General features: G+C 38.8%; 1 protein-coding gene across 2 annotated transcripts in view; it reads right to left on the reverse strand.

Annotated features, from left to right (window-relative positions):
* Nucleotides 1-27301, reverse strand: part of GALNTL6 (polypeptide N-acetylgalactosaminyltransferase like 6) — a 681266-nt gene that overhangs the window by 92784 nt on the left and 561181 nt on the right. For both annotated transcript variants that reach the window (XM_072119809.1, XM_072119800.1), the window contains exon 6: nt 26535-26718. In XM_072119809.1, the coding sequence (XP_071975910.1) occupies nt 26535-26718 (184 nt within the window). The remainder of the gene's footprint in view (nt 1-26534; nt 26719-27301) is intronic.

Below are 27301 nucleotides of genomic sequence, written 5' to 3' on the forward strand. Positions count from 1 at the left end.
GCGGGAAAGATGTCCTGCTGACCCGGGGAGATCCGGGGCTCCGGCCAAGAGATCCGGGGCATGAGCCAAGATCTATTGACCAAGCGACGCTCCTGTTTAAATTCATCAATTATTTAACCTGAAGGCAGCTAAAAAACATATTTTCTGCATAATATTATTCTGATATATGCAACATATTAATGAAACTGCATTTTAATAGATGTTGAAAAAATAAATGAGAAAAATAAAGCATTCAGGACTTGCTGTACCATTTTATCCACAACATCATATTTTATACTTTATTCTGCTGAACCTAAGTTGTACAAGAGCTCAGGGAGGACACTTTAGGGAATGTATTTTCTATTACTGCAGCTGCAAAGTAGCTACTGGGTATCAACACTTATCTAACACTGTAGCCTGAGGGTCATGTAATCTGGTATGTTAATGATACTGCACACACTTTCTTTATCCAAAGGGATCATCTGTAATCTCTCAGTGGACCCCAGCTGCTGTTGCAGATGTCCATTTAAATCACTAACACAGCTGTTAAAAAAACCCAAGCACATAATAATACAATTCAGTCCCTCTTAGAGAATGTTCATGTGCTTTTCTCATTGTGGAATTGGTTCAATGCAAGTTTTTTAAAATATGCTGTTGTATCATAATAACAGACAATCCATTTCAGGTGATTTGTTGCCAAATCTAATAATTAACATTTATAAGACGACCCAATATCATTTATCTCTCAGGACGATTGGATATATCTTCAGCACTGCCTGCATGACCAGTACTTTATTCTGATGGGATTGCAAGGAACCCCTGTTCTTAAGATCAGTGTTGGTCACAGCTGCTGGACTCCACCAATAATTTGTATATTTCATGCATGTAGGTGATAAGGTGTTAAATCTGCACATCATGGTTTACCAAAGGGGAAAATTTGGGTCAATACAGTACTTCAGCTTTCTATCCACATGCAATTCAACCTTTCCAAAAGAGATCCATAAGCATTGCTAAGTATACCGTTTAAATTTTGTAACAAAGGCTTAAATGGCCATCTCATAGATCTTTCAATCAAGCACAAACTCTCAATAGTCTTTAAAGGAACTTGTCACCAGCACCCCCATTTTTCAAAATGCACATGTTCCAAAAGCCTATAACTCAGGGGAGGGGCACCTAGTTTCTAGCGGGGGAAAGATCCAGGAGCAGACGTTTGTTTGATTTTGAATTCCTGCCCCGGGACTCAGCGAGGGAACTTGGCAGGGAGCCAGGTAAAATACAATATATGATAAAAGCAAATCTATACTACTCACAAACCTGATGAAAACAACTATGCAATTGTAATATTATAGACTTTTGGAACATGTGGATGGTGAAAAATGGGGGCTGTGGTGACTAGTTGCCTTTAAAATAAATGAACTGGAATGATGACACCATACTCATCAATAAAGAATAAAAACATGTTTTTCCAAGTAACATTGAAATAGGCAGTGGTAAGTTATAATGCCAACAGTAAGCAAAAAACTAGTGAGAAAACTTTCACATAACTGTAAAACGTAATATCCTTCCTTTAATATGCACAATGTTCTAATAATTTGTTGCACAATGTCCTTTTAAAGGACAAAAAAGACACAGAATTCAATAAAGTTTAGTACTATTAGTTATTCATTCTTTAAACAATAATTCATCAAAGAATAAATTACTTGAGAATGGGAATCTTAATTAATCTGTGCCTATATTTAATTAACTTCAATACTTCTAATTCTCTTGTTGGGCATTAAATGTATTTCTATTGCTAGAAAACAAACAGCTCGGTTTCACCTGTTTTCCTGAGACTTCCTCACAAGAGACACGGTCACAGCTTAAATAGACAAAGAAAGCAAAATGGACTTTCTTTCTACCATTCATCATCTTTTGAACTGTACACACGAGAGACATGGCCATTGTGTAAAAAAGACCTTTCCATAATTAAAGTATAACTTTTAGGGCACTAGTATTCTGCAGCCCAGCTTATTATGGCAAAACATAGAAGTGCAGAATGACAAGCTATTTCTAAATAGTGGTCTGGAAATGTCAAGCTATAGATTTTTGTTGATGACAAAGTTAATAGATGTGGGGGAAACATTTTCACTTATTAGAGTCACATTCAAACTATAGTATAGATTTTGTAATATTGTTTTATAATATACAAAATCTTACTGTACTTGTTGAATAATAGTCATGATAATGAATAAAATATTTTAATGCTTTTAGGGTAAAAGCACTGTAATTATCTATTTAAAAAAAACTATCTTTATATCTTTTTTTCTTAGTTTGCATTTTATTAAAATTTTTCATAGGTTATGTAATGTTGCTTAAACTTTTTATACTTTTATAGTTAAATTGTTTATTCTATTGTATTTATTCCATCTAAAAAACTTAAAGGACATTATCACCAGATCAAGGATTGTAAACCAAGCACACTGACATACCGGTGAAAGCTTTTAGCTTTTTATGCCCTGGTTTTAAGAAAATAGTGATGATCCAAGCCAACATGGTTGCATTGATTGAAGGTTTTACTGGTGGGTGTTAGCTGCAGTATGCAGCAAATGCTCACCGGCTATGGTGAAGGCTCAGCCCGTGAGACCTCTCCAAACACCGGCAGCCATTGTGTGATGTAACTATACGTCACATGTCATTCAACCAATGGGTATTAAAAGAGCAATACATCATCTGCCCACAAAAGTCTATATGCAGGGTGTCCCTTTAAAGGAAATTTACCATAAAATGGAGTATGATTAACATGGGGGAACTTACTCATAGATCCAGGCACCATTACTTCCAAAATTACCTGTCAAAATATGTTGATGAGCCTGAAGGGCTCCTGGTGGTGTTACCAGAGCCCATCCATGATGCAGATTCATAGGCTGTTACAGTGTGCAATGAGCCATTCTCCCTCTCAAACTGTGTGCTGAAACTTCCTCTACTGAAGTGTGATTACATCTGGCAGATGGAATAAAGAAGTACTGAGAAGCAGGGGGAGAATGAAACAGCATAACAGTTTGTGCAGATCCAGCAAGGAGGGGCTCTGGTATTACCCCCACAGCTGTTCTGACTCATTAGCAGAATTTTCAAAGTTAATTTTAGAAGGAAGGAGGTCATGGATAAATAAATAAAGGAATAATCAGAGGAGTAAGTCACCAGTTTATCATGATGAATTTCCTTTAACTCATTTATGTGGATACCACATTTTGTTAAGTACATTTGCTTGCAGCAACATTTAAGAACAGCAATGAACTCAACTTTTTATCTATGCAGCTAGTTCACTGCATGAAGAAATCTATAGAAGGTGTCGGTAGGGCAGGGAAATCTTTCCTGTAAACTCAAAGCTGAACATATTAAAATAGTGAGAGAACAATGTTTAGCAATTCAAGGCAATAGCCAAGGAGCTGATGTAATTCCAGAAATAGCCTGCACAAGAACTTCCATTATAAAGTCAAACATGCCCATATGCAATTGCTCGAGAGGTAAACTTTAACCTCACACCGGGTTGTTAAGAGGCATTGTATAAAAGTATATAAATGAGCAGATAGCATTCTGCATGTGGCTGAAGAGAAGTAATGACGATCAGTCCAGAGAACGCTCTGCAGAGGTCAATGAATATATTAACTTACACACTTCAGCAATAATGCTGTGCCATTAGGACAGATATAGCAATATGAATGTTCACTTGCGGTCTGTCATGAATACCGGAAACAGCATTTGGCATCTAAATTACAGAAAGTCTTCTCAATGCTAAAGCTACACGTGGACAGTAAATACGCAGGATTCCTAATATCTGTCTAGTATAAAATAAAATCTCAGGATGCAAATGTTATTTGTCATGTAGAAGTGTAGAATTTTATTGCTATGTGGTCGTAGGAACACGTTAAAAGGTTTCAGGTATCAAAACATTAGGGGATTACCGTGTATAAACTACACATACTTCTGTGGTGTCAAATCTAGAAATAATTCTTTTTTTCTGTAAATTCTTTATACAGAAGACTTCAAACCAAAAAACTGTCTTTATGATTCAATTAATAACATACAAAAAGACAGTGAAAGTGATACATCATACATAGTGCCTACTGAGGCTAATAAAACAAAAGATGTAAAAGATTTGGAACAGCTAATACATAATACAATGATCTCCCTGGTATTATAACAACTAGAGATGTGCAAATTGAACTGGACAAAGCGGAATCAGATGTGAAATCCAGTTGGTTATGCATGATGTGAATCCCCTGCCATTTGGAAATTACAAGATCAGGAGGTGATGGAAGCCATAACCAATAGTACACCCAGGTAAAGTCAGGGCTCCAGCATCACCGCTGCTTATTGGAAACCTCCTGCGCAAGCCGGGAAAAGTGCCAGACCAGGGGCCTCCAGTTTTCTGGTAGAGAAGGCATGTAAAATTCCCAATCTCCACCTTTATGGTGCAATCTCCATATGTATGGGACAGATGGGGGGGTTGTATTTACTATAGTCTCCACCTTAGCTGAAATCTCTGCCACATCAGACCTGGTAAAAACTGATCTGACCTGATGAAGATTGTATCCAGAAACTACCGTATTTTTCGGACTATAAGGTTCACAAAAAATCCTTTGATTTTCTCAGAAATCATAGGCGCACCTTAAAGTCCAGTGCACCTTATATATGAACCATACTTACAGACAACAGCTACCTTGAACTGTGTACAGGTCTGCCACCTGCTGCTCATTCATCCTTATAATCAGCTGCGCCTTATAATCAGGTGTGCCTTATATATGAACCTAGACGTTTTAGCAGGCATTTATTAATAGTGCGCCGTATAATCTGCTGCGCCTTATAGGCCGAAAGATATGGTACTAAGAGGCCGGAGCCTCTTAGTAGATATGGCTACCTTTTGCTGGTGCTGGGAATTTTAAGAGTGACGTGTATAAGACCAGTTTTAAAAAATTCAAAATGCAAAGGGGTTTGGTAGTAATTACTATTAATGCCGAACCCACGGGACAACTAGTCCCTGCACAATTGTTCAGCCCAACAGAGAACTCAGAGCACTAAGTACTTGGCTTTCTTGCTCTGTGGTTTTCCGTATTCCACTACTACTACTATACACTATTACTACTCTGATCACAACTTGATGTTTAACCACAGAACATTTTTAATTTACAATAACTCCACTCATACATGCTGCAACTTTTGAAACTATTATTGTACTACAAAACTTCTGTATTATACTTACTCAGTTCTGCCACCAAGGACTCATATGGTAGGCATCAATCATACACCTGGTTAATATTTTGATTAAAGGGGTATTCCGTGAATATGAATGTCTGACACAAAACCCCATGATGATATAAATTAATGAATATAACAAAACTCATTGTCATTAGTTACAAAATGAAGCTTAAATAGTTTGATTTTATGATTTAAAAAATTTATCGCCTCTCTAAAGTATGCAGAGTTATCACCAAGATGGCCGCCACTGGAAACTACAAGTCCCATGATACTTTAGTTCTCAGTAACTCCTCATACCCAGTGATGATGTAACAGACTGTTCTGCTCTGTTACCATAGTAATAATGTTTGTAACTGCCATCACTGCGCATTACCTCCCTGAGATGGCGTCTCACCACAACACTGGTCATACTGAATTCTCTGCAACCAACCAACTACAGCCAAACATAGTGGTGATCATATGACCTGCCTGGCAGGACATGTGATGTGGACATGTGACCGGAGGCCATCTTCTGTCCTGTGTCTGCTCTGCGCCGAGGAAATCAACGGACTGATAAAGGGTCAGTAACATTTTAATTCTTCATTACAGTGTATGTCCACAGCATTTTCTGCTAAGGGGAGCAGAATTTTAAGCAACAACTAATTACACATTAGCTTATATTTAGAGTACCCATTTGTATATGAATTATGCTTATTTCTGGAATACCCCTTTAAGGAATAATTGTGTTACCTATGAATAATCATTAGTATTCCGATTATTATCATCCTGATTATTATGATTGATGCATTTATAAGATTAGCGGGTCATCATTGCTTCCTAGAATCTCGATAAACAATATTATTAGTAGGAATGTGTGTTTTAGCAGGTTTCTAAACAAAGTTTTAAAGAGCTAGAGGTTTCTTGGGTTTGCTATAGAAGGTTAAGGAAAAAGCCATAGACACATTTTTTTCTACAGATAATTACAGCTATTATAATTAATGAGTTCATGCAGAGCTTAGAAATAGGAATTCTGAACTGTGATTGCGTTCAAGGATGGAAGTGAACATCCAATTTGAAAGAAAGCATCCTTGTTATTTCAATTTGCTTTAGCTGATAAGAAGAAATAAATATTTTACAAATATATGCTGTTGGATTTACAATCTAGGCTATTGATGTTTAATTCTTTCCCATGCAATATTAGACACAGATAAATGCAAGAGGGATAGTTTGATTTAATTTGGCAACTCCAATGATGCTGTTTATGTTCAATATATATTTTTTTTTACAGTACCCGGACTAAAACAGATTTTCAAAATTTGGGTTTGATCGAACACAGCTGAACTCGAATTTTAGGTGGCCGGCTCATCACTATTTATGAGTTATTGTAAGTGCCTTGGAAATATTATAAACTACAGGGAGAACACCAAAATTTCAGGAGAACACCACAAATTTAGCATAATGTTGCCCTTTTTGCGCCAAAACTGGTAAATACTGCACCAGGATAAACGGTAGGATGGAATCTCTTGGTAATCCTAGTGAGATGCTATGGCCTGCAAACATTCAAGCCTGACAGTCTTTCAAATCTACTTTTCATAATATAGCTCAGTCTCTTATTCACATATCACTTCCCAGTCAGGTTATGGATTGACTAAAAAAATAGACAAATAAAATATGATTAATTCTCATCCCACTGACAATACATTTTTATTATGTCACAGCAATGGCTTGCCGTTTACGACTTTTCAGTTTTAGTGGCTGAGAGAAACTTGTCCTCTGCCCCTGAATGTGTGACCCCTGATCTATATATGACAGAAGGCAATTGAATACATTCTCTAATACTGCCAAAAACAATTCTGCCAAGTAATTTAAAAGTTACTTGCTACCTTGTGCTTGTGTATAATAATGTATGAAAATAGGATATAAATAGTAAAACCATAGTTTAAACTTATGAGTCATTCACTGCAAGTACATTGCAACCGTAAAGGATGGGGTTAAAGGGAACATGTCTTATCAAGTGTTACTCTTCGCTACAGTATGGGATTTATGAAGCTGCAATAAATAATAAATAGCAGCAGTGTTTCAGCCTGTAAATATATAAGAGGGACATATACTGGGGAATATTCCAAGTGTAATACATTCCTACATATTTATGCTGTGTATTTGTTATTTGCAACACAGGCTCAGTACAGCTTTTGTTTACCGTTTTCCTCCTAAACACTAGATATATTGCGATAGTTATTCTTCGAAATAGGTTAGAAGAAACAGTATCAATATCCTAAGCAAGGTAATAAATCCTATTATGCGCCATATTTGCATGCATAACGGTTATTTGTTAAAAGCTGGTAAGTGGTAGTAGATTTATTGACATTGCCGCAGATTTTTCTTAAAAGGGAAGCATTCCTTTTCTATAGTTCAACAGAGTACTTGCTCCAAGATACAAATCAAGCAATGCAAGCAAATGGAACTGAAAAGTAACTTGTATCTGAAATAGATCTATAACTCTGTGGTGGTCTGCACTTTTCACATTCAACTATTAGAAGGAGGCTGTATGTATATATGGGTGAAATAATTCAATCGATACAAAAGCTAGCTTTTTGTGTGTCAAATATTTTGAAATGAAAGGCTAGTATCCACAGAGAACCTCGTTCATCCCAGAGAACCTCTTTAAACACACTTACTTTGCCGCATAAGTCTGATGAGTTTTGTTTTCACTTTATTATCATATAAATAAATGAATGTCCATAATTAATACATTTAAAATAGTTAAAGGGTATTCCAGTTATAAGAGTATTAATCAGCCATAGTCTGATCTTGGGGTCAGCAGGGAGAGTCATGGATTGAACTGGAAGGCGGGGCCTGGGTGTCGGCACCATTGACCATAGTCATCTCTGGGATGTCAGGTCTAGGGTGTCTGTAGGCTGTAGTTACTGAGGAGACAAAGATTGAGAACCCCTTGTTTAGTGGAACATTACTATAATTGCCTAAATAGCCAACTAATAACATTATGGCCGAGATTTATTAAATGTGCAAACTGCTAATACATGTATTTATGAAGAATCTGCTTCACACATGTGTCACATACCACTCAACTACACTAAGATTGTGTACTGAAGGGGGCATTCCAGTGCCAAGCCGAAATTTGCAACAAAATAGTTTTGCACGCTCTATGTTGAAGGTGCAACAAAAAAGGTGCACTCTGTAGTAGTACAGGGTGCCGCCAGATTCATAAAGAATGAATGTGCTCCACAATTCCTTAATCTGGCGCAACCTGCATACTACACAGACAAACTGCACATAGTGCAGTTTGCACAGTTTTTGATAAATGTTGGACTGTATGTTTTTTTTAATTTGTTTTACTGAAAATATCATACTCCTCCTTTGCTAATTATACTCCAGAAAAATGGTTAAAAGGAGTATTTTTACTCTTCTGGAAAAATCTTAGAGCAAAGGGGAAAGCCCCTCCACTGCAGCTTTTGTGTTGCATTTCAAAATGCAACACAAACACTGTGAGGCTTATTTATCAAGGGTCGCGATGCCCACTTTCGGTGGACTGTGCCCTATTTTTGGGATTTGCATGGACAGGTATTTAACAGGGGTCTGTGCTGGGATTGTGTCACACGCGACCGGTTTTTGGTGCAGCTGCGCTGGCTTTCATGCGACAGAAATCGGGAGTCGTGAAGTCTGACAATCCTACTGATTCGGACAGAGCCGTGGGATTTAACTTTCAAATTGTGTCGCAAGACAATGCACTTGGAAGAAAAACGTGAACTCCGGCGGACCTGAGAGGGAAAGCGACACAGGCAGGATTTCAGGCACACGATCTTAGTGAATCGCAGCACAATGCATTATAGACGGACAATGCACTTTCTGTGAATCTGATGCAGGGCTTCTTATTAACCCATTTTATTATAGCCACATGTGTGGCGATGGAGCACCAATATGCATTTTCAGGCTCTGTTAACATGTTGCATTTTAATTGCCTTTCGACTAAGAAGTTTTACTGTCAACAGAACAGATGACAAAATAAATTGTAAGATTTTGGGGGAGAAAAGTTCCTATAATTCAGCAGATTTATAAATAGAAAAATATATTGTGGAAATATAAGACCGTAATTCCTTATGTTAGTCTTAATCTAAACTGGTAGAACTGCACATAGCAAAGTCATATGTATTTGTACAATTGTGGCTTTTATTAAATAAACAATAATCCTAGTACAACATTAAATGAGAGTTAGTATTTATATTTAGAGTCCTAGGTTTTCTGCTGATTAGTGCTTTGGTGGTGTGCCAGAAATAATGATATCGTCATTATTAGCTTTTAAGAACTTCAACTTATACAAAATTATACAGCAATATCATAAAAATCCATTCCAAACAGTACAGTAAGGAAAATAATATTTTAGTGCAACCTATTATCGCTTTTACGTATGTATTTGATAGTAATTTTCTTAAATATGCCTTTACTAGATGGAAGTAGTACTCCAAATAAATAAATATTTTAGCTGAATGTTATACAAGTTGGACAATAAGTACCTGTGTTTGATGACAGAGGGCATTCCTGAGGGAAGTTGATGTTATCACCGTGTGCTGCCATGTATCAAATGACGGCAAAACAAATTGCAGACTGGAGATGAGGGAGCACTAAAATGCTTGAGTGCTCGTTACTCGAGTTGAACTTTTTCCGATGCTCGAGTGCTCGTTTTGAATAACGAACCCCATTGAAGTCAATGGGAGACTTGAGCATTTTTCAAGGGGACCAAGACTCTGCACAGGGAAGCTTGGCCAAACACCTGGCGACCTCAGAAAAGGATGGAAACACCACGGAAATGGACAGGAAACAGCAGGGGCAGCATGCATGGATGCCTCTGAGGCTGCCTAATCACACCATTATGCCAAAATTATGGGCAACAGCATGGCGATGACAGAGTGACCGAGTGAGGCCAGATAGCATCTAAAACACCCAATAATTGACCCTGACACACGGCAGGCTAGAGAGTGGCATGACAACATACCCAAAATGGACTCAGGCTTCAAACCAATTTTAAAAATTCCTTTTGGGGAGGATAACATGTAGCACTGTACGTAGCAGTATTTGGCCTGGTTATGGCGGCAGAGAAGAACCAAGGAGGTGAGCAAGAAGCGCTGAAATGATTGCTGATATATTTAGTCGATAACACAGCATGGCGGCGACAAAGTGACCAAGTTCCATAACGTATCTGGTGAAACACCCAAAACATGAGCCTGACACAGCTCGTTTGCTAAGGGGACGACATGTGGAGGCAGCTATGGAGATGACTTTTGGATGCAGCTATGGAGACGACATGTGGAGGCTGCTATGGATACAACGTGTGGAGGCAGCTATGGAGACGGCGTGCGGAGGCTGCTATGTAGACGATGTGTGGAGGCAATGGGGATAGTTATGGCACCCGAGATGAACGTAAGGAGGGGAGAAAAGAGGAGTGAAAAGATAGATTTTAGAGGTAAAAGTTTATAGTAGTAAATTAAAGTTGCTGCAGTTAAAACAATGTTAGTTGGATCTTGGGATGGAGCTGGCGGTCTGCTGCCAGGCGAGCTTTCGCCTGTCCAAACCCCTGCCTCTCAGCTCCTCCCGGCCAAAATGGACCTGGGGGCCCGAAGCGTCTACTTTGAAAAAAATATCAGGCGGGGGCTACAAACAGCATTTCTAAAAACCTTTTGTGTAAGATCAAGTGTAGTACTGTTCTTATAAGTATTTGGCCTGGTTACGGCGGGGGAGGGAAACGTAAAGAGATGCGCAAGTAGCGCTGAAATAATATCGGTCAAAGATAAAAGTTTGGCAGTTTATTTTGTGGATAACACAGCAGGTCGGCGACAAAGTTAACAAATTTGATGTAGAAGGCGTTAAAACAACCCAAAATTCTGCCTGACACAGCTCGTTTGCTAAGGGGACGATGTATGGATGTATTTCCTCTTGCGCTACAGCGTCTGGGGTATAGACAGCTGAACCCTGCGCATGGAGACATTGGTGGATGCTGTGGAGGATCATGGAGGCGAAGGTGTGGTTTTTGAGTGAGAGGTGTTTGTGCAGGGGTCCTGGGCAGGGGGCTTATTAGCAGAGGCAGCAAATGACACAGGGGAAGGAGCAGTGGTGTGCCCGGCTGGAGGTTCCATTGAGTGGGGTGTTTAGCATTCGTATGCCTGCGCATACTGGTGGTCGTTAAGCTGGTAGTGGTGGAACCCCTGCTGATCCTGGTTTGGCACAGGTTGCACACCACAGTCTGTCGGTCATCCGCTGTTTCTTTAAAGAACCTCCAGACTTTCAGAAAATCTAGCCCTCACCATGGGAGCTTGAATACGTGAAACATTTGGCGCTGATGCACCAGCTCTGGCCATGCCTCTCCGTCTGGCCCCACCACTGCCTCTTCCAACCTTTTCTCGTATAGGACTCTCCTCCATCTCAGAAGCAATGTCTTCACCAGGCCTACCAACCCAGCTTGGGTCTGTTACCTCATCATCCTCCGATCCCTCAGTCTGCCCCCCCTTCGGACTTCCTGCCCTGACAACCGTGTCTCGTCATCATCCGACACCTCTTTGCACTCTTGTTCCACTACATCAACAATGTCATCATGACCCACTGACCGTTGGAAAACCTGTGCATCGGGAAAGAGCTCAGCAGCAACCTGACAAGTGGTTTGTGACTCTGGGAAGGGTCCAGAAAACAGTTCCTCAGAGTATGCTGGCTCAAATGCCAAATTGTCCTGGGAGGGGGCAGACTGGGGCAGGAAGGAGGTTGAGGTGGAGGAGCTGGAGGAGTGCTCACTTGGGTAACATGGGTGCACTGCGTGGAAGACTGACTGGTGGATAAATTACTTGAAGCATTGTCCGCAATCCACAACATCACCTGTTCACACTGTTCTGGCCTCAACAGTGCTCTACCACAAGTCCCAGTAACTTGAGACATGAAGCTAGGGAGTGTAGTTCTGCGGTGTTCCCCTGCTCCCTGGCCATTCAGGATATAAATGTTGCGCTCTCAATTGTAATGCTGATCGTAAATCTCAACTCGATACTGGTGCTTGTTGCAATGTTAGTTGTGTATGCTTTCAGCAAGCTCAGATAATGTGCTGAGAGCTCACATAAAGCCCAGATACATGGATGGTTAACAGTCATATAGGAGAAATAGAGCCTGTGGGGGAAATGTCACTTCTATATGGTTATAATAAACAACAAATATATTGTGAGCTGTTTACTCCTACTAAATATGGGGACTCACGCTTTGTCGACCACTTTCATGTGCTTTCTTCTTGTAATAGAGTCACACGATTGTGTGGTATTGAGCCACAGGTTCTCACCTCAGCATTTTACTTTTTCACATGTGCATGTGTGTATCTTCCTAGTCTACTCTGCTGGGTTGTAATTTACACACTGTTGCTTCAATCCTTTCAGCTGGGTTATGGACTTCACAGTAGAGGCTCTTTCTGTTTTTGATGAGGAGCGACCAAGACGCCCGGCAGACGTGGTTACTGAGGAAATCATTTAAAAAGTCCACGACATGACACACGCTGATCGACAAATGAAAGTGCGCAAAGTAATAAAGGTCGGAGGTGTGTGGACCAGAACAATTACCGGTTGACACACCGGAGCAATGAATATTTTACTTGATAAGTTGGCGATGAAAAAATTGTCGGCCTAATGGGTGGCGCGATTGCTCATGGTGGCCAACGAGTGGATGTGGCTGTTAACTTCATAGCAGGCTTCAGAGCAATTTAAGCAAAATCCACATGGATTTTTTAGGAAAAGGAAGAACGATTACTGGACAATACTACAGTGAGTTATTGTACCTCTTTGACTAAAAATTGAAGGAGACACGGCCACATTTGGCAAAAAAGAAGGTGCAGATTCAACACGATAACGCACCAACACATTCATCCGGGGTTGTCGATGCCAAACGGCATGAACTGCATTATGAATTTCTGCCCCATCCCCCGTATTCACCCAATCTGGCTCCCTGCAGCTTTTTCTTGTTCCCAAACATGAAGAAATGGCTCGTGGAAAAAACATTTAGCTCAAACGAGGAAGTAATCGCCAAGACTGAGGCGTAATTTGGAGAGTTCGACAAATCCTATTTTTTGGAGGGGTTAAAAAAATGGCAGGAACGTTGGGAGAAGTGTATCTTTCTAAACTGTGTTGAAAAATAAAAATTTTGTTTTAAAAATGGCATCTTCATTTCTAGCACAAGTACTTATTAATCCACCCTCGTATAATACAATAATATAGAAAAATTTTGAAGAAGTAAATGTGTAGAATTTTTTCAAATAAAAAATGTTTTCTTTGTATGTATACATTTCTTCTTTAGTTTTTTTTGTTATAAGTTACAGATACATTCCAACGTTGATGAATGTACTCTCATTCATATACTCTAAGGGGGGAAATCGTTGACCATATTGCAAATGAACCTTACAGTCTTTTTTTGTAGAAAAAAACAGGGCATGAGAAGCTAAAAGAGCTGATCATGATAGAGGTAGCACATACCAGTATATCAGTGTGCTTCGTTATATTCCTTCATCCTCGTGGTAGATATCCTTTAATGAATATTACACCCCATCTTCTGTACCTCCTAACCACCAATTGCAAGAATATATTGGTGCGTTATCTGGAATGTGCTCAGTGGAAGAATGGAATGGCATTTGGCATTCATGCCCAACACATGCACACTAGCTATAGCTTGCACCCTTTCAGGCACAGACTATGGCTCAATTCTAGGTTGATCCTGGGGGTGAACTGCCCCACTGGCTGCCAAATGCATCACGTACTGGCGTACCATAGTACCATAGTCCCCCCATAGTATGTGGTGAATATAGTGTAGCCATCTATAAAGGGATACAGTGATAGCAGAGGAGTAGGAAAAGTTGAAGCTTGTTCATATAGTTACATGTAAGTAACTGGAGACAATTAATACAATAGTTTAAGTACATTAGGTAAATCATTAAAGGGAACCTACCACCACGAATCTACCTATAAAGGTAGATCGGGTGGTAGGTGGATGTAAGGGACGTGAGGATAGCTCTTTTTAGAGCTAATCCTCACGTCCCCTCTAACTTTTGGGAAACTTTATTGAACTAATATGTAAATTTCGTTATGCCGGCACGAGGCTACACAGCGCGGCTACTCCACGCCCCAGTAGCCACATTACTCCTCCTACCCTGTTGCGTGCGGCGCGCAGCTCCTCGTAGCTGCGCGCCCTCGTCCGTCATGATGGCGGTCTGCGCATGCCGGCTGAACTTTTGGGAAACTTTATTGACCTAATATGTAAATTTCGTTATGCGGCTACTGGGGCGTGGAGTAGCCGGCTTGTCGGACGAGGGCGTGCAGGTACGAGGAGCTGCGCGCTGCACACAACTGGGTAGGAGGAGTAATGTGGCTACTGGAGCGTGGAGTAGCCGCGCTGTGTAGCCTCGTGCTGGCTACTACACGCCCCAGTAGCCGCATAACGAAATTTACATATTAGGTCAAGAAAGTTTCCCAAAAGTTAGCGGGGACGTGAGGATTAGCTCTAAAAAGAGCTATCCTCACATCCCTTACATCCACCTACCACCCGATCTACCTTTATAGGTAGATTCGTGGTGGTAGGTTCTCTTTAATAGCTATTTTTTAGGCCATTCAGTGTTCTCTACTATATATTCTGATAAACAAACAATCTATTTTTGTGAATTGTTTCTTTAAACATGTTTTTTGCTGTTAGTGACTGATATAGTTTATTTTGCTTAGCTTTTCCCCTTGTTTATGTTTCACTTGGTTTTCACTTACAAGTACTATAAGAAAACACTGCATCTTAAAGGTAACACATCCTTTCTGAGACTGTTATCTTGATACTTGCCTATTTTAGTGCTAATTGTGACATTTTCTCTCCATCATAAATCATCATTATTTCTTGCACATGAATTCAAAATAATAAAATTGAATTAAACTGATGTTATATCTTCTGGAAACGTAAGACACAGTTTTGACCACTGCTGAAAGAGTTAAAGCAGCAGATCGAGAAGATGTAATTTAAATAATAAGTCTGAAATCACGTCCTACTGATCAATGCTCATTAATCACATCTGTGACCACCAGAAAGATTTGCAAAGTCCTACAGGCCTGTAATTAAAGTGCTCAAGAGCAGTTAATTCAATCACATTCATATAAAAACAATTGTGTATGAATATGAGCACTCTAATTATGCCAGTGAAGTCCCTCCGCCCCCAAATGTTTTAATGACTATGCATGCAATTAATGAGAACTGATTGAAAATGTATTTCAGTTCTATCCAGACTTGATTATTCACATTTCACACTTGTAAAAACAGCTGTGTTTCACATTAGCCTGTAATATATTTCTGTTCTCCCGCAAATGACAATTGATCGGTGTGCTGACAATTTGTAGATTTCTTGATTTATACTTTATAAACTGAAAGCATCTCTAGCTCATGACTATGACACATGGACTTCATGTTTCATGAGTGGTGCGTTATATGATGTTCTATAGCTTGAGCAGCAAATTGAGTACTTTATCATTCGTGATCATTCTAATGGCATCATTGACATCTTTGCTATAGACTGTGAAAGAGAATAGTTTGTCATGGATTTACAAAGATTTAGTTTCAGTAATGACAGTGATTGGTTACTTCAATAGGTTCATTTAACTTTGATGCATGTAAAATTGTACAGTGAGTACGAAAATAATTCAGACCCCTTTACATTTTTTACTCTGCGTTTCATTACAGAGTAAGATTTCTTTTTTGTTCATTAATGTACACTCTACACCCCATCTTGACATAAAAAAACTGAAATGTAGATATTTTTTGCTAGTTATTAAACAAGAAAAACTGAAATATCACATGGTCATATTTAGTATCTATTGTGAGTAGAATCACCTTTTGAGCTAGTACAGTCATGAGTCTTTTAGGAATGATGCAACAAGTTTTTCAGAGCTGGATTTTGGGATCTTTTGACATTCTTCCTTGCATATCCTCTCCTGTTCCCTCCAGTTGGATGGTGTACGTTGGTGGATGCCATTTTCAAGTCTCTCGAAATACTTAATTGGGTTTAGGGCAGGGAGCTGGCTGGTTAAGAATAATCACAGATATGTTCTGAAGCCACTGCAATGATATTTTAGCTGTGTGCTTGGGGTCTGAACCTTCAACCCAGTCTGAGGTCTGGAAGATGTTTTCAACCAGGATATGTCTGTACTTGGCTGCATTCATCTTTCCTTTAACCCCTTAAGGACCAGGCCCTTTTTTATGTTTCACTTCCCACCATCAAAAATCTATAACTTTTTTATTTTTCCATGTAAAGAGCTGTGTATGGGCTTGTTTTCTGCGTAACAAATTGCACTTCATAGTGTTTTAATATTTTTCAAAATGGCAAAAATGCTATTTGGGTTTTGTGCACTATCTATCCGTAAAGGGGTTTTCCGCAATAAAAAAAACTTTATTATATTTTGATAGATCGGACATTTTCGGACGTAGATACATAATGTTTTTATGATTTTTACTGTTTATTTATATTTATAACTTCTTTGGAAAGGGGGGGGGGTGATTTGAATTTTTAGTTCTTTTAAATATACTTTTTTTTTACGTTTTTAATTTTTTGTTTACTATTTTTCAGTCCTTCTTTCAGGTACTTTGTCTGAATGATCCTATCATATACTGCCATACCTCAGTATGGCAGTATATGGGGATCTTGCACATCATCTGTTACAATGTGCAAATCACACATTGTAGTAGATAGCTTAAAACATAATAGCCTCAGATATTTGTGTGACCTGAAGCTGTCATGGCAACAGATCACCGCTCCCCCATGACATCATGGGGAGCGATGATCGGAGCCTAGATGGTGGTGCCCACGCACAGTTGGCTCCTTAATGCCGCTGGCAGCTTTGCCGGCGCTGATCAAAGGGTAAACACCCACGAGTGTTAGCGATGGGTTTTTGTTTCAAAGTGAAGCAAACACCCTAATGAGTATGAAGAGGGCTCGGCCCGTGAGCCCTCCTCATGCTCTCCCCTATCCAACAAGATGCACCGGTACGTCTTTTTGCCCTATGGGGTAAAATACAACCCCATAGGGCGGCCCCTGCCGCTGAAAAACACCCCCACAGCATGATGCTACCACCGTGTTTCACTTTTGGTATTGTACTTGGACAGGTGATGAGTGCCTGGTTTTCTCCCTACTGCATCTCTGGAGCTCTGCCACAGAATTTTAAATTTACCAATTGCATGCAATTCTTTTTAAAAAGTCCTTTAAAATGTTACACAAAAAATATGGATCCTTTAGATAGATCTTACAAGTCTAACATGGCATTATGGACCAAAGTTGAACTTAAAACAGCCAACTGCATGGAAAAATTGATTTTCTCATTTAAGAAAAAAGGAAAAGAAAAATCACTAAACTGGAGTGAACTTCTGGATATACTAAGAGGCCAGAGCCACTGTTAAAAAATTGCCTCCACATCAAGATTTTAGCAGCATATCAGCAATACAATGCTCTATGTAATTTAGCATTTTTTATTCAGTGACAGGTCCTCTTTGACTTCATTGTCAAATAATAAAATGATGTGGGTCATAACATAGATATGTATACATAACAGATATAGGTGGCCTTCGTGTACCTGCCTATGTCTCCTATTTCTCCCTACCTCCCTATGTCTCCTATTTCTTATCATTTTGACTGATGAAACATTTCAACAATCAAATAGGAATTTTTAATATGGCACAGTTTAATCTGTGCATAAATATTAAAATTCACTATAGATACTACCTCTAGATGTCCAATGTGACACTGACCATTCAATTCAGATTTCATTCACATATGAATAAATATGAATATTTGACGGACATAAGCTAGCTGCAAAAACAGCAGCTAGTTCCCACCAGCCATGGAGGTGAACACACCATTTCTCACGATAGCTTATTTGAGCTGCACCTTGGCAAAAGATATGGCAGGTCCTATCCTTGCCCAGATTTGGTGCCTGGCCTTTTAGCTCCAGCTCAGCATCAAGGCCAAAAAGGGGCCACTCAGTTTGAGGCCCTTTTTCCCACACGGACATGTGAATGCAGCTTAAGTTGTAATAAAACAATGCATTATTCCACAACTGAACAATTTGAACTACTACATCACTAAATATGCAACTGTAATATATGTTTTCTGTTGTACTATAAAATGAATAATGCTCAAATATGTTGGCTAAATACTGACTTTCCCAGTACATTCTTTTCTATTGATTTGATATTGAACGCACTGTACTAACACACTTTTTCCACCCAATAAACATATGATTATTTCATATTGCTTTCCTAAGGCATTATTTAATTTTCAAATCAACCCGAAATGTTAAATTCATAAAGGCTAAGAAAAATGGATATGCCAATACTGCTTCCGTATTGTGAAAAATGCCCATTCTAAGAAAAACAACATTAATTAATCATAGGTTAATAAGAAAAAAACTACATATAGCAAAGATGATGCATTGTTTAAAAAAGATTACATGTTGTATATGCTACTTAATTAATAATGGACAATACATTTGTTGATGTACTTTTCAGGCTCAGATTGTTCTAGATCACAGTGCATAAGCACATTATGAGTCAGAAATATGTAATATTCAACAGCTTGTCATAACTTTCTCTTGTAGTATAACAAAAACCACTGCCACTGTCATACACCCCATTTTTTGGCTTTATGAAAGTTTTGCACTCGGCTAAACCGTTTTAAAAAATGTTACGGAAAAACAAAATTGCCATGTGCCAACAATCATAAAATCTATCAAAGACCAGTTCTAATGTGAAAACTTGCATCTTCAGCAACTCCCAGGGGAGTGTGTGGCCCATCTCTCAGGGACATAACTAAAGTCTCATTAGCCTCCTGGGACAAACATTTAGCTTTGCTACTTTTTTTCATATTCATCGCTATCTTTCAGAAACTGATTTGATCCATTGATACCGGACTGGCTGTCATATACATTGCTAGAGTCTTACAGAGTTAGGGGCATACCCTCAAATATATGTTTTACCCCCATATTCCCCTGTTTTTTTCTATCTGATATTTTTAACAACAACTTAGCTCTATGTCCCATGTCCCATGCCTCTTCTTACCATTCAGCACTTCATTTCATGTGATCAGGGTGATGTCATCTAAGGTTCATTACCCTCTTACATTTGCAAAATGTACTCCATGTATGTTTCTGATCACATGACATCACAGCATGCCTCCATGGACTTCTAGTTCTCTCCATACTTCCATAGATGTAAGCTGTTATTTCATGTGATCAGATATATACATAGGGTAAATTTTGCAATATGATTGGATTGCTGATGTCTGAAGTGCATTTTTCTAATCATCAGGCATTGTTTTTTTATTTCAAAATTGATGAGGTCATTAAATCAAAAATATTTGTGTAGTGTCCAATAGCTGAAAATATTCATTATATCCAATGTAACAATAAGATGTTGAAAGGAAGTGCGACGGTAGCTAAAGCCACACTTATGGTGTACCAATAAATTAATATACATAAATATAAAAATGGAGGTTACCCTTAAAGGACATCTGCCTCCAGGATCAAGGATCAAGTCAAGCACAAATACATGCTTGTGAGTGCCCCCTCTGGTAGGATCTGGCCTTCTTTTGGCTTCCTATGCCCTTGTTTTTAATATAAAAGATGTTAAAAATTGTTCAAATTGTTCAAATGTTAAATTTGTTCAGGCTGCATTCACACCTATGGAGTGTATGAACTATGATTGCTTGCTTTCTTAATGAAGAAAGAATTGTTAAAAAGGTTTCATAATATTTTTCTTATACAAAAGGTAACTAGGAGCTAAATTTGTACATTGCTCAGCATAATCCACTTGTTAATGAAGGTACTCATAAAACTTTATACATATGTCAACATTGTAAGGCCGAGCTCCAGGAAAGCAGAACTTGCATCTCTCGAGCCTTTACCTGATTGCAATGCACATGTAAGCCTTGCTGGCTGTCATAGATATTTACTTCTTCACAGTCTCCTGTCTTCTCTCATTAGGCAACATCTAAATGTTTAGAGTTTTCACCCTCTGTGCTTTAGTATCAATCTCATAATGCCTCAACACAACCTTATCTGGGCAGATTAAATTCCATTTCTGCCTGCTAGGTGGACAGTGTGATCCTACAATCCTTATTTCCAAATACAATCTATTAATGTAAAATTCTTGACTTCAATGTCTATCGCCTATCTTTCATGTATATTAGACGGTTATTAAATAATATTAAATTATTTTAAACATAAATTATCCACTTTCTGCCTATGCACTTTTTTATTAGTGCATTTCCATTTTCTGCTACCCTCCTTAAAATCTTAATTTTTATTTCTCAGCGTATGGAGCCCTCTAAGGGCTTGTTTTTGTGCATAACAAATTGTTCTTCAGCCAATGAGTTCTCTGCATACACCTTTTGCCGCCCGCCAATGTGCTATTATGGAAGCTTGTGGAAAGATGTTATACAATATATTCTCTATGTAAATTATTATTACTTTCCGTAGTCTGGAAAAAGTCTGAAAAATTATTTTGTTCAACCAATCAAGGTAAAAAATATCATTATATATGGACAAATACAGATAACAAAGTGACTAATTTTCACAGTATTCAATGATGAAAATATTTATATTCAAAGACAGTAAACATAAAATTTGGGCAAGTATTACTTGACATTCGGTTTGTAACCCACATGACTTATTTTCTGTAGTGAGACAATAATTTCTAACTACCTTCGCAGAATAACTATTTTCTGAATTGCCATAATGATTGTTTTGCTGCTTTCTTCTTTTCAATGAGTATATTGTTTATTTCACATTCTGTCTAGCACTGTTCTCTACTTAAGCCTCCAAATGAATGCATAGAAAGTCTTTTCCTTTCCTTGTTTGTGAGAATCAATAAAGTATTGACATATTCTAGTGGCATACCTTAGGCAGCAGGTGACCTGTGTACTTTATTCTTGTCGTTACAATCTTGTGCACCAGAACATAAGTGTTTAAATATCCAGTTTACTTGCTTAACATTAACACTCTGTGTGTGGCAACTTCAACCTTAGTACCTTCCGTATTGCAGTTTCTTCTGATCACAAGTAAGGTAGTGTTTCAAAATAACTTTGAATAATTGCTTTAGTGGAGAAAAATGTATTTATCTGTAAAATGTTATTTGGTTTTACTGAATTCTATCACCTAAAAAATTTATATGAAGATAAACACAAACAAATACAACAAGGCTGTTGACGTGCTTTTTATGTGATTTATGATGGTATCTTAATGACTTTGTAACAATGCTAAGATTAAATGTGTTAATGTGACCCCATTATAGCTGAAGTTAACAGTATAAATAAGTCCTCCTCAAAAAGAAAGAGTACCCCCAAAAGAATCCACGTCCCATAATCAGATTATCCCATCTATCCAGAGAGCCAAAAATGAAGACAAATCAGTGACAGACAATTCCCATAGCACCATAATAGGACTGACTTGCCCTCCTCATGTACAAAACATGGAGCCCTGCTCAATTTTTCTATAAAGGTGACAACAATTGGTAACTAAATTGGGGACTAAATTGGTGAAACACAATTGGTGACTAAAAGTGAATTCTAAAAGGGGAGCAAATACTTACTTATTTCCTGGAGGTATCCTTGCAGATATAATAGATACAAACAGTAAAGTCAGCAACTTCTTTCATCTAATTATAACTCTCCCTATATTAACCCCATAGTAAACACCCATACACTGGTCTTTAAGGGGCCTTGGGCTAGGTCAACAAGTTTTTCTGTCGCCTTAGCCCAAGTTCTGCACAGGTTCCCCGTACAGTAAAGAGCAGTGACCCAGCTGTCTTATGGCCTCCAGGACCCTGCTCTAACAGTCTAGATCAGAATGAGTTTCGATCTGGCCTGCTTAACCCGCATTAAACGCAGGATCTACATACCTGGTGAGGGAGGGGGCTCCCTCCCTTTCCTCATGGCACCCTGCGATGCGATCACGGGTTTCTGTCTTTTTTGCTGCGCAGTTGGGGTCCTGATGAAGGTTCCTGGGTCTGTCCGAGGCAGAGCCTGATCGATCCAGCCCCTGGTTTGACCGATCAGCCTGTGCACGTGCATCAGCTGACACTTCCAATGCAGTGCAATACATGGTTATTGCAGTGCATTAGCATGAGCTAGTGGTCACATGATCACTAGTTCATATGCTAGTATTGTATAAATAAAATTTAAAACAAATAATTAAAATGTCCCAAGAGCTCCTAAGACATGTAATAAAATAAATAATTTTTTTTAAAAGATGCAAAAAAGTTAAAAAAAAAAAACCTGACTTATTAGGTATCACTGCGTCCAGGAATTCCCAACCTATAAAAATATAAAAACATTTTTCATGGTGGTGAACCCTGTAATGTAAAAATCTGCTCAAATGTTCAAATCGTCACCTTTTTGCCATTTCGCAACACATAAAATTTTTTATAAAAAGTTATCAAAAGGTTGCACAGAAGAGCATCTCTGAACGCACAGTACGTCGAACTTTGAGGCAGATGGGCTACAGCAGCAGAAGACCAAACCGGGTGTCACTCCTTTCAGCTAAGAACAGGAAACTGAGGCTACAATTTGCACAAGCTCATCGAAATTGGACAGTAGAAGATTGGAAAAACGTTTCCTGGTCTGATGAGTCTCGATTTCTGCTGCGACATTCGGATGGTAGGGTCAGAATTTGGCGTCAACAACATGAAAGCATGGATCCATCCTGCCTTGTATCAACGGTTCAGGCTGGTGGTGGTGGTGTCATGGTGTGGGGAATATTTTCTTGGCACTCTTTGGGCCCCTTGGTACCAATTGAGCATCGTTGCAACGCTACACAGCCTACCTGAGTATTGTTGCTGACTATGTGCATCCCTTTATGACCACAATGTACCCAACATCTGATGGCTACTTTCAGCAGGATAATGCGCCATGTCATAAAGCTGGAATCATCTCAGACTGGTTTCTTGAACATGACAATGAGTTCACTGTACTCAAATGGCCTCCACAGTCACCAGATCTCAATCCTATAGAGCATCTTTGGGATGTGGTGGAACGGGAGATTCGCATCATGGATGTGCAGCCGACAAATCTGCGGCAACTGTGCGATGCCATCATGTCAATATGGACCAAAATCTCTGAGGAATGCTTCCAGCACCTTGTTGAATCTATGCCACGAAGAATTGAGGCAGTTCTGAAGGCAAAAGGGAGTCCAACCCGTTACTAGCATGGTGTACCTAATAAAGTGGTCGGTGAGTAAAGATATATATATATCTTTATATAACATTTTCTTTACTTTTCTTCACATAAATATATAAAGTGATGAGGGGAACATTCAGTACAGCAATAAATAATTCACATAGCATGGAGAATTATGAAACTACACTTGTCCTCTGTAACTTAATGAGTAAGAAGTTTGTTCTTATTCTTACCACATGGAAGTAAAATAAAATGAAGCTTGCTTTATAGAGATTTGCCATTTGCAGTAAAGTGCTGGGTAATTGAAATAAACAAGGTCAGGATGAGGATTAATGGATCTTGTGAAAGTCGCCTTTATGTGCCTCTTACTCCAAATCTCCTACATGGCACAATAACATAAACTGCATCATCTGGAGTAATTCATTAACAGTGTATCATTTAGGAAGTTGCCAGAATGACTACCCTATATGCTAAACTTCATTTCCTTGACTGCTGCTTTGATGTACCGTACTTTAATGTTAAATAAATAATGTGCATCCTAAAGAACAGAAGATTCAGCTCCTATAAACCTGATTAAAACAAGCCATATATATTTTGGCAGAGTTAATATGACATAAAAGATGAAAATTAAGATTGATTTAGCTATCAGACGGAATCCTGTATTAATTTTTCTGCCATGCAGGTTGTTTTTCCTGCAGCAAGTCACAAGCTGTGATCTCATATGTGTTGAATATTAGATTGTAGTTTATATGTCAGGTCAGGAAATATGGCCTTGTTTGCAGGTTTGCTGAGGATCAGAACATCTGACTCAGCAGGGGGCGTCCAGTGTCAAAGGCTATGGAGGAAAGTTTCCCACCTGGAAGCACATTATTTTTTTAAGAACAGCTCTGTGTCGAGCCTTCCTACCAGATATATGGCACCATATGTGCATAGTGGAGTTATGGAGAGTTGGTGTTTCCTAGCCTTGTATTGGCTACATGTCTGGGATCTAGCCAGTGGGACAAAAGCCAACCTAGGTCTCAATCTGGGTTGGGAGAAATGCAGAACCCCTTATTGAAATAAAGAGATGGAGCCATGTTGGATCCAATGGTACCAGTACTGCTGTTCTATGACCTAGGTTAGGGAAGGCCCAGAGATTTAACCATGATGGGATGAGCACTATAGTCCACATTTATCAAAAATAGTGCAGTATTATCTGCAGTTTGCCGGTAGAGTGTGCAGGGTGTGCCAGATTCATGAAATGTGTCACATGGTCTTCATGATAGGGTGTCCCTGGTTTGCTCTGGCAGAATGCACCATTTTTTTATTCACTTTGTTCATGCTGCAAAATTGTGGTGCAGACAGAATTGTGGCACACATAGGACAGAATTGCAGCGGATGGTCCGACTAAGCAGTAACACGCTCCTTTTGGTGCACATATTTTCTGTGTTGTTGGACACAGTGCAGCCGCGACACAAAACTGGCACAAAGAATTTATAAATACATGTGCAAGCAGTTTGCACTTTTTTTTAAGAGCAAAGACAGAAGGAAAACTGGTTCAAATAATTTAATAAATGTGAGAGTTTGCGACTTCCAAGGACAGGTAGGGAGTGTCCAACAAAGGTGTTAAGTGCCCAGGTAAGAAATTTGGGTCATTTCAGTTTTTGGCAGAAATTAGCATCACACTTGAGTATCCATGAACCCTGCTTACCTATTCATCTCTGGGACACAGCACTAAGGCTTAACTGGTAACAAACTTGTAATTTATTTGATAAAACTTTCTTGTACCTTCTGAAGTGATTGGTCCACTCTCTCTCACTTCCTTTGTCCCCCTGAGCCCATGCATCCAAAGGCTATCTGTGGATATGATCGTTAGCTGACCTTACATGCCCCTAGGAGGTGCATATGGTTATCCAATGCATACTTTGAGATGTAAAGCAGTAACTAATGCCGATATATCTATTGCAACATAAGACTTTCGAGCACTTCCTATTAGTTGGGTTAGTTTACACCAGGAAATTGCAATCTAACTTAGTACTTTCCAATCCGCTGAAGACATGACCCTTTATTACTATGCCCCATTACTACTATGCCATGACCCTTTGTACAAGTTTCAAAAACACTACATAACTAGTGCAAAACATGTAAGTTAGCCAGTAGGGTAGTTCAGAGGATCTTCTTCCATACAAATGTGACACTTCTAACTACTTCTAACATCTAACTATTCTACTCATGTGGATTATTGCCATTATCAGTTCATTGGCAACTACTTTGAGTTTCATTCATTCACATTCATTGGAAGTATTTTTTTGGGAGTATAATGAAATTTGTGTATATTTAAATACTAACTAGTAGTCTGCTGTATTGCTTTTGTTCTTTTAACTCAGAAAGGATACATGCCATTCAGCTAGTACTTGTCATGGTGAAGGAAAAAATGTCCATCAGACAAAAATCAAATGGAGTCTGGAGACTTTTTCATATGAATGATACACAGGTAAAGTGTTATTGTAGCCCAAGGCAACCTTCTTTTGTTTTGGACTTTAATATTTTCTTAAAGTGCAAAAACGTAACAGACCTAGTTTTGTTGTCCTGGTGAGGCTCCATAGATTATATTTTTTTATCTGTGTGACTATTGGCCACACTGCATTCAGAGTAGCTACACAACTTCACAAGCTCAGGATACATTTGTAGAACAATCAAAATGAGCACATTAAAGAATTAAACCATGATAGCAGCACAACAATAAAAATCTATTGAATTCCACTGTGAAACCAGTGATGCACTGGGCGAAAATAATAGGCAGACTTCACTTACACATTGATGTGTAAAGCTTAACTACAGGCAGTCCCTGGGTTACATACAAGATAGGTTCTGTAGGTTTATACACAACTGTATACTTTAGATTTGTAACCCCAGCCAAAAAAAATTTTGGTCTCTATGACTATTGGATTTTAAAAATGTTGGGTTTTCATAAGAACCAGGGCTACAGTAAATTAACAAAATCCAGAGGTCCATTTGTAACAAGGGGTTGTCTGTAAGTCGGGTGTTCTTAAGTAGGGGACAGCTTGTACTCTATAGTCTTAACTGTGTTTGATTGCAGTTTATCTAGAGTATACTGTACATTTTATATTACTCTACTTACTCAAATGGATCACTAGGATCTGTTCTTTGTAGCTCAGGAGGGATAGGAATTCGTTTGTAGTACATTTCCCAGTCAAATGCGCCTCTCATGGCATCTCCTGCTTGAGCTTCATATCCAAAGTGATTATGGTCAATGACATCTATCATGGGACACACAATTGTTTTGTGGTTCAGAGCAATCTGATCTGTAAAATGAAAAGCACAAAATATAGAGAGACATGTTTAATCCACTCATCCATCATATTCAAGATACCTGACTCAGGCATATCTCTCAGGGATGAAAAGCAGTATTTTTTTTATCCCTTTTACCATCTGTGGCTCCCTCAAAGCATTTTACCTTTTAATGGCAACTCTAGCTGTTATCTAATACCGGGATGCATAGAGTCGGACAATGATTACAGACAATTATACTTTTTTTAGGGGAATTGTATCCCAGGGAGATCTGCAAAAGCAGAGCCATCTATATTTCTGTCATTCAGGCTCTGCAAGCTGTCCTCAATCTGTCACTTGGAGAGATGAGCGCCGCTGTCTAAAAGACTCTAGAAACAGCTCTTGAAAGAAGCTGTGCTGTGGAATTATCGGAGCAGGTTCATGTTTGAGTGTTCATTTCCAGCAAACATGTTAAGCATCAGAATGCACCTGAATATGCCACATACTGTTACTTTGAATTGTTCCTGTGTTACACAGGAATATTCAGTGTTACCGAGAGGAGTTACTGGTTTAGACACTTACATTTTTTACATTCACAACATCCAAATATCAAAAATA

This window comes from Engystomops pustulosus, chromosome 1 (assembly GCF_040894005.1).
Source record: "Engystomops pustulosus chromosome 1, aEngPut4.maternal, whole genome shotgun sequence".
Taxonomy (NCBI): Eukaryota; Metazoa; Chordata; class Amphibia; order Anura; family Leptodactylidae; genus Engystomops; species Engystomops pustulosus.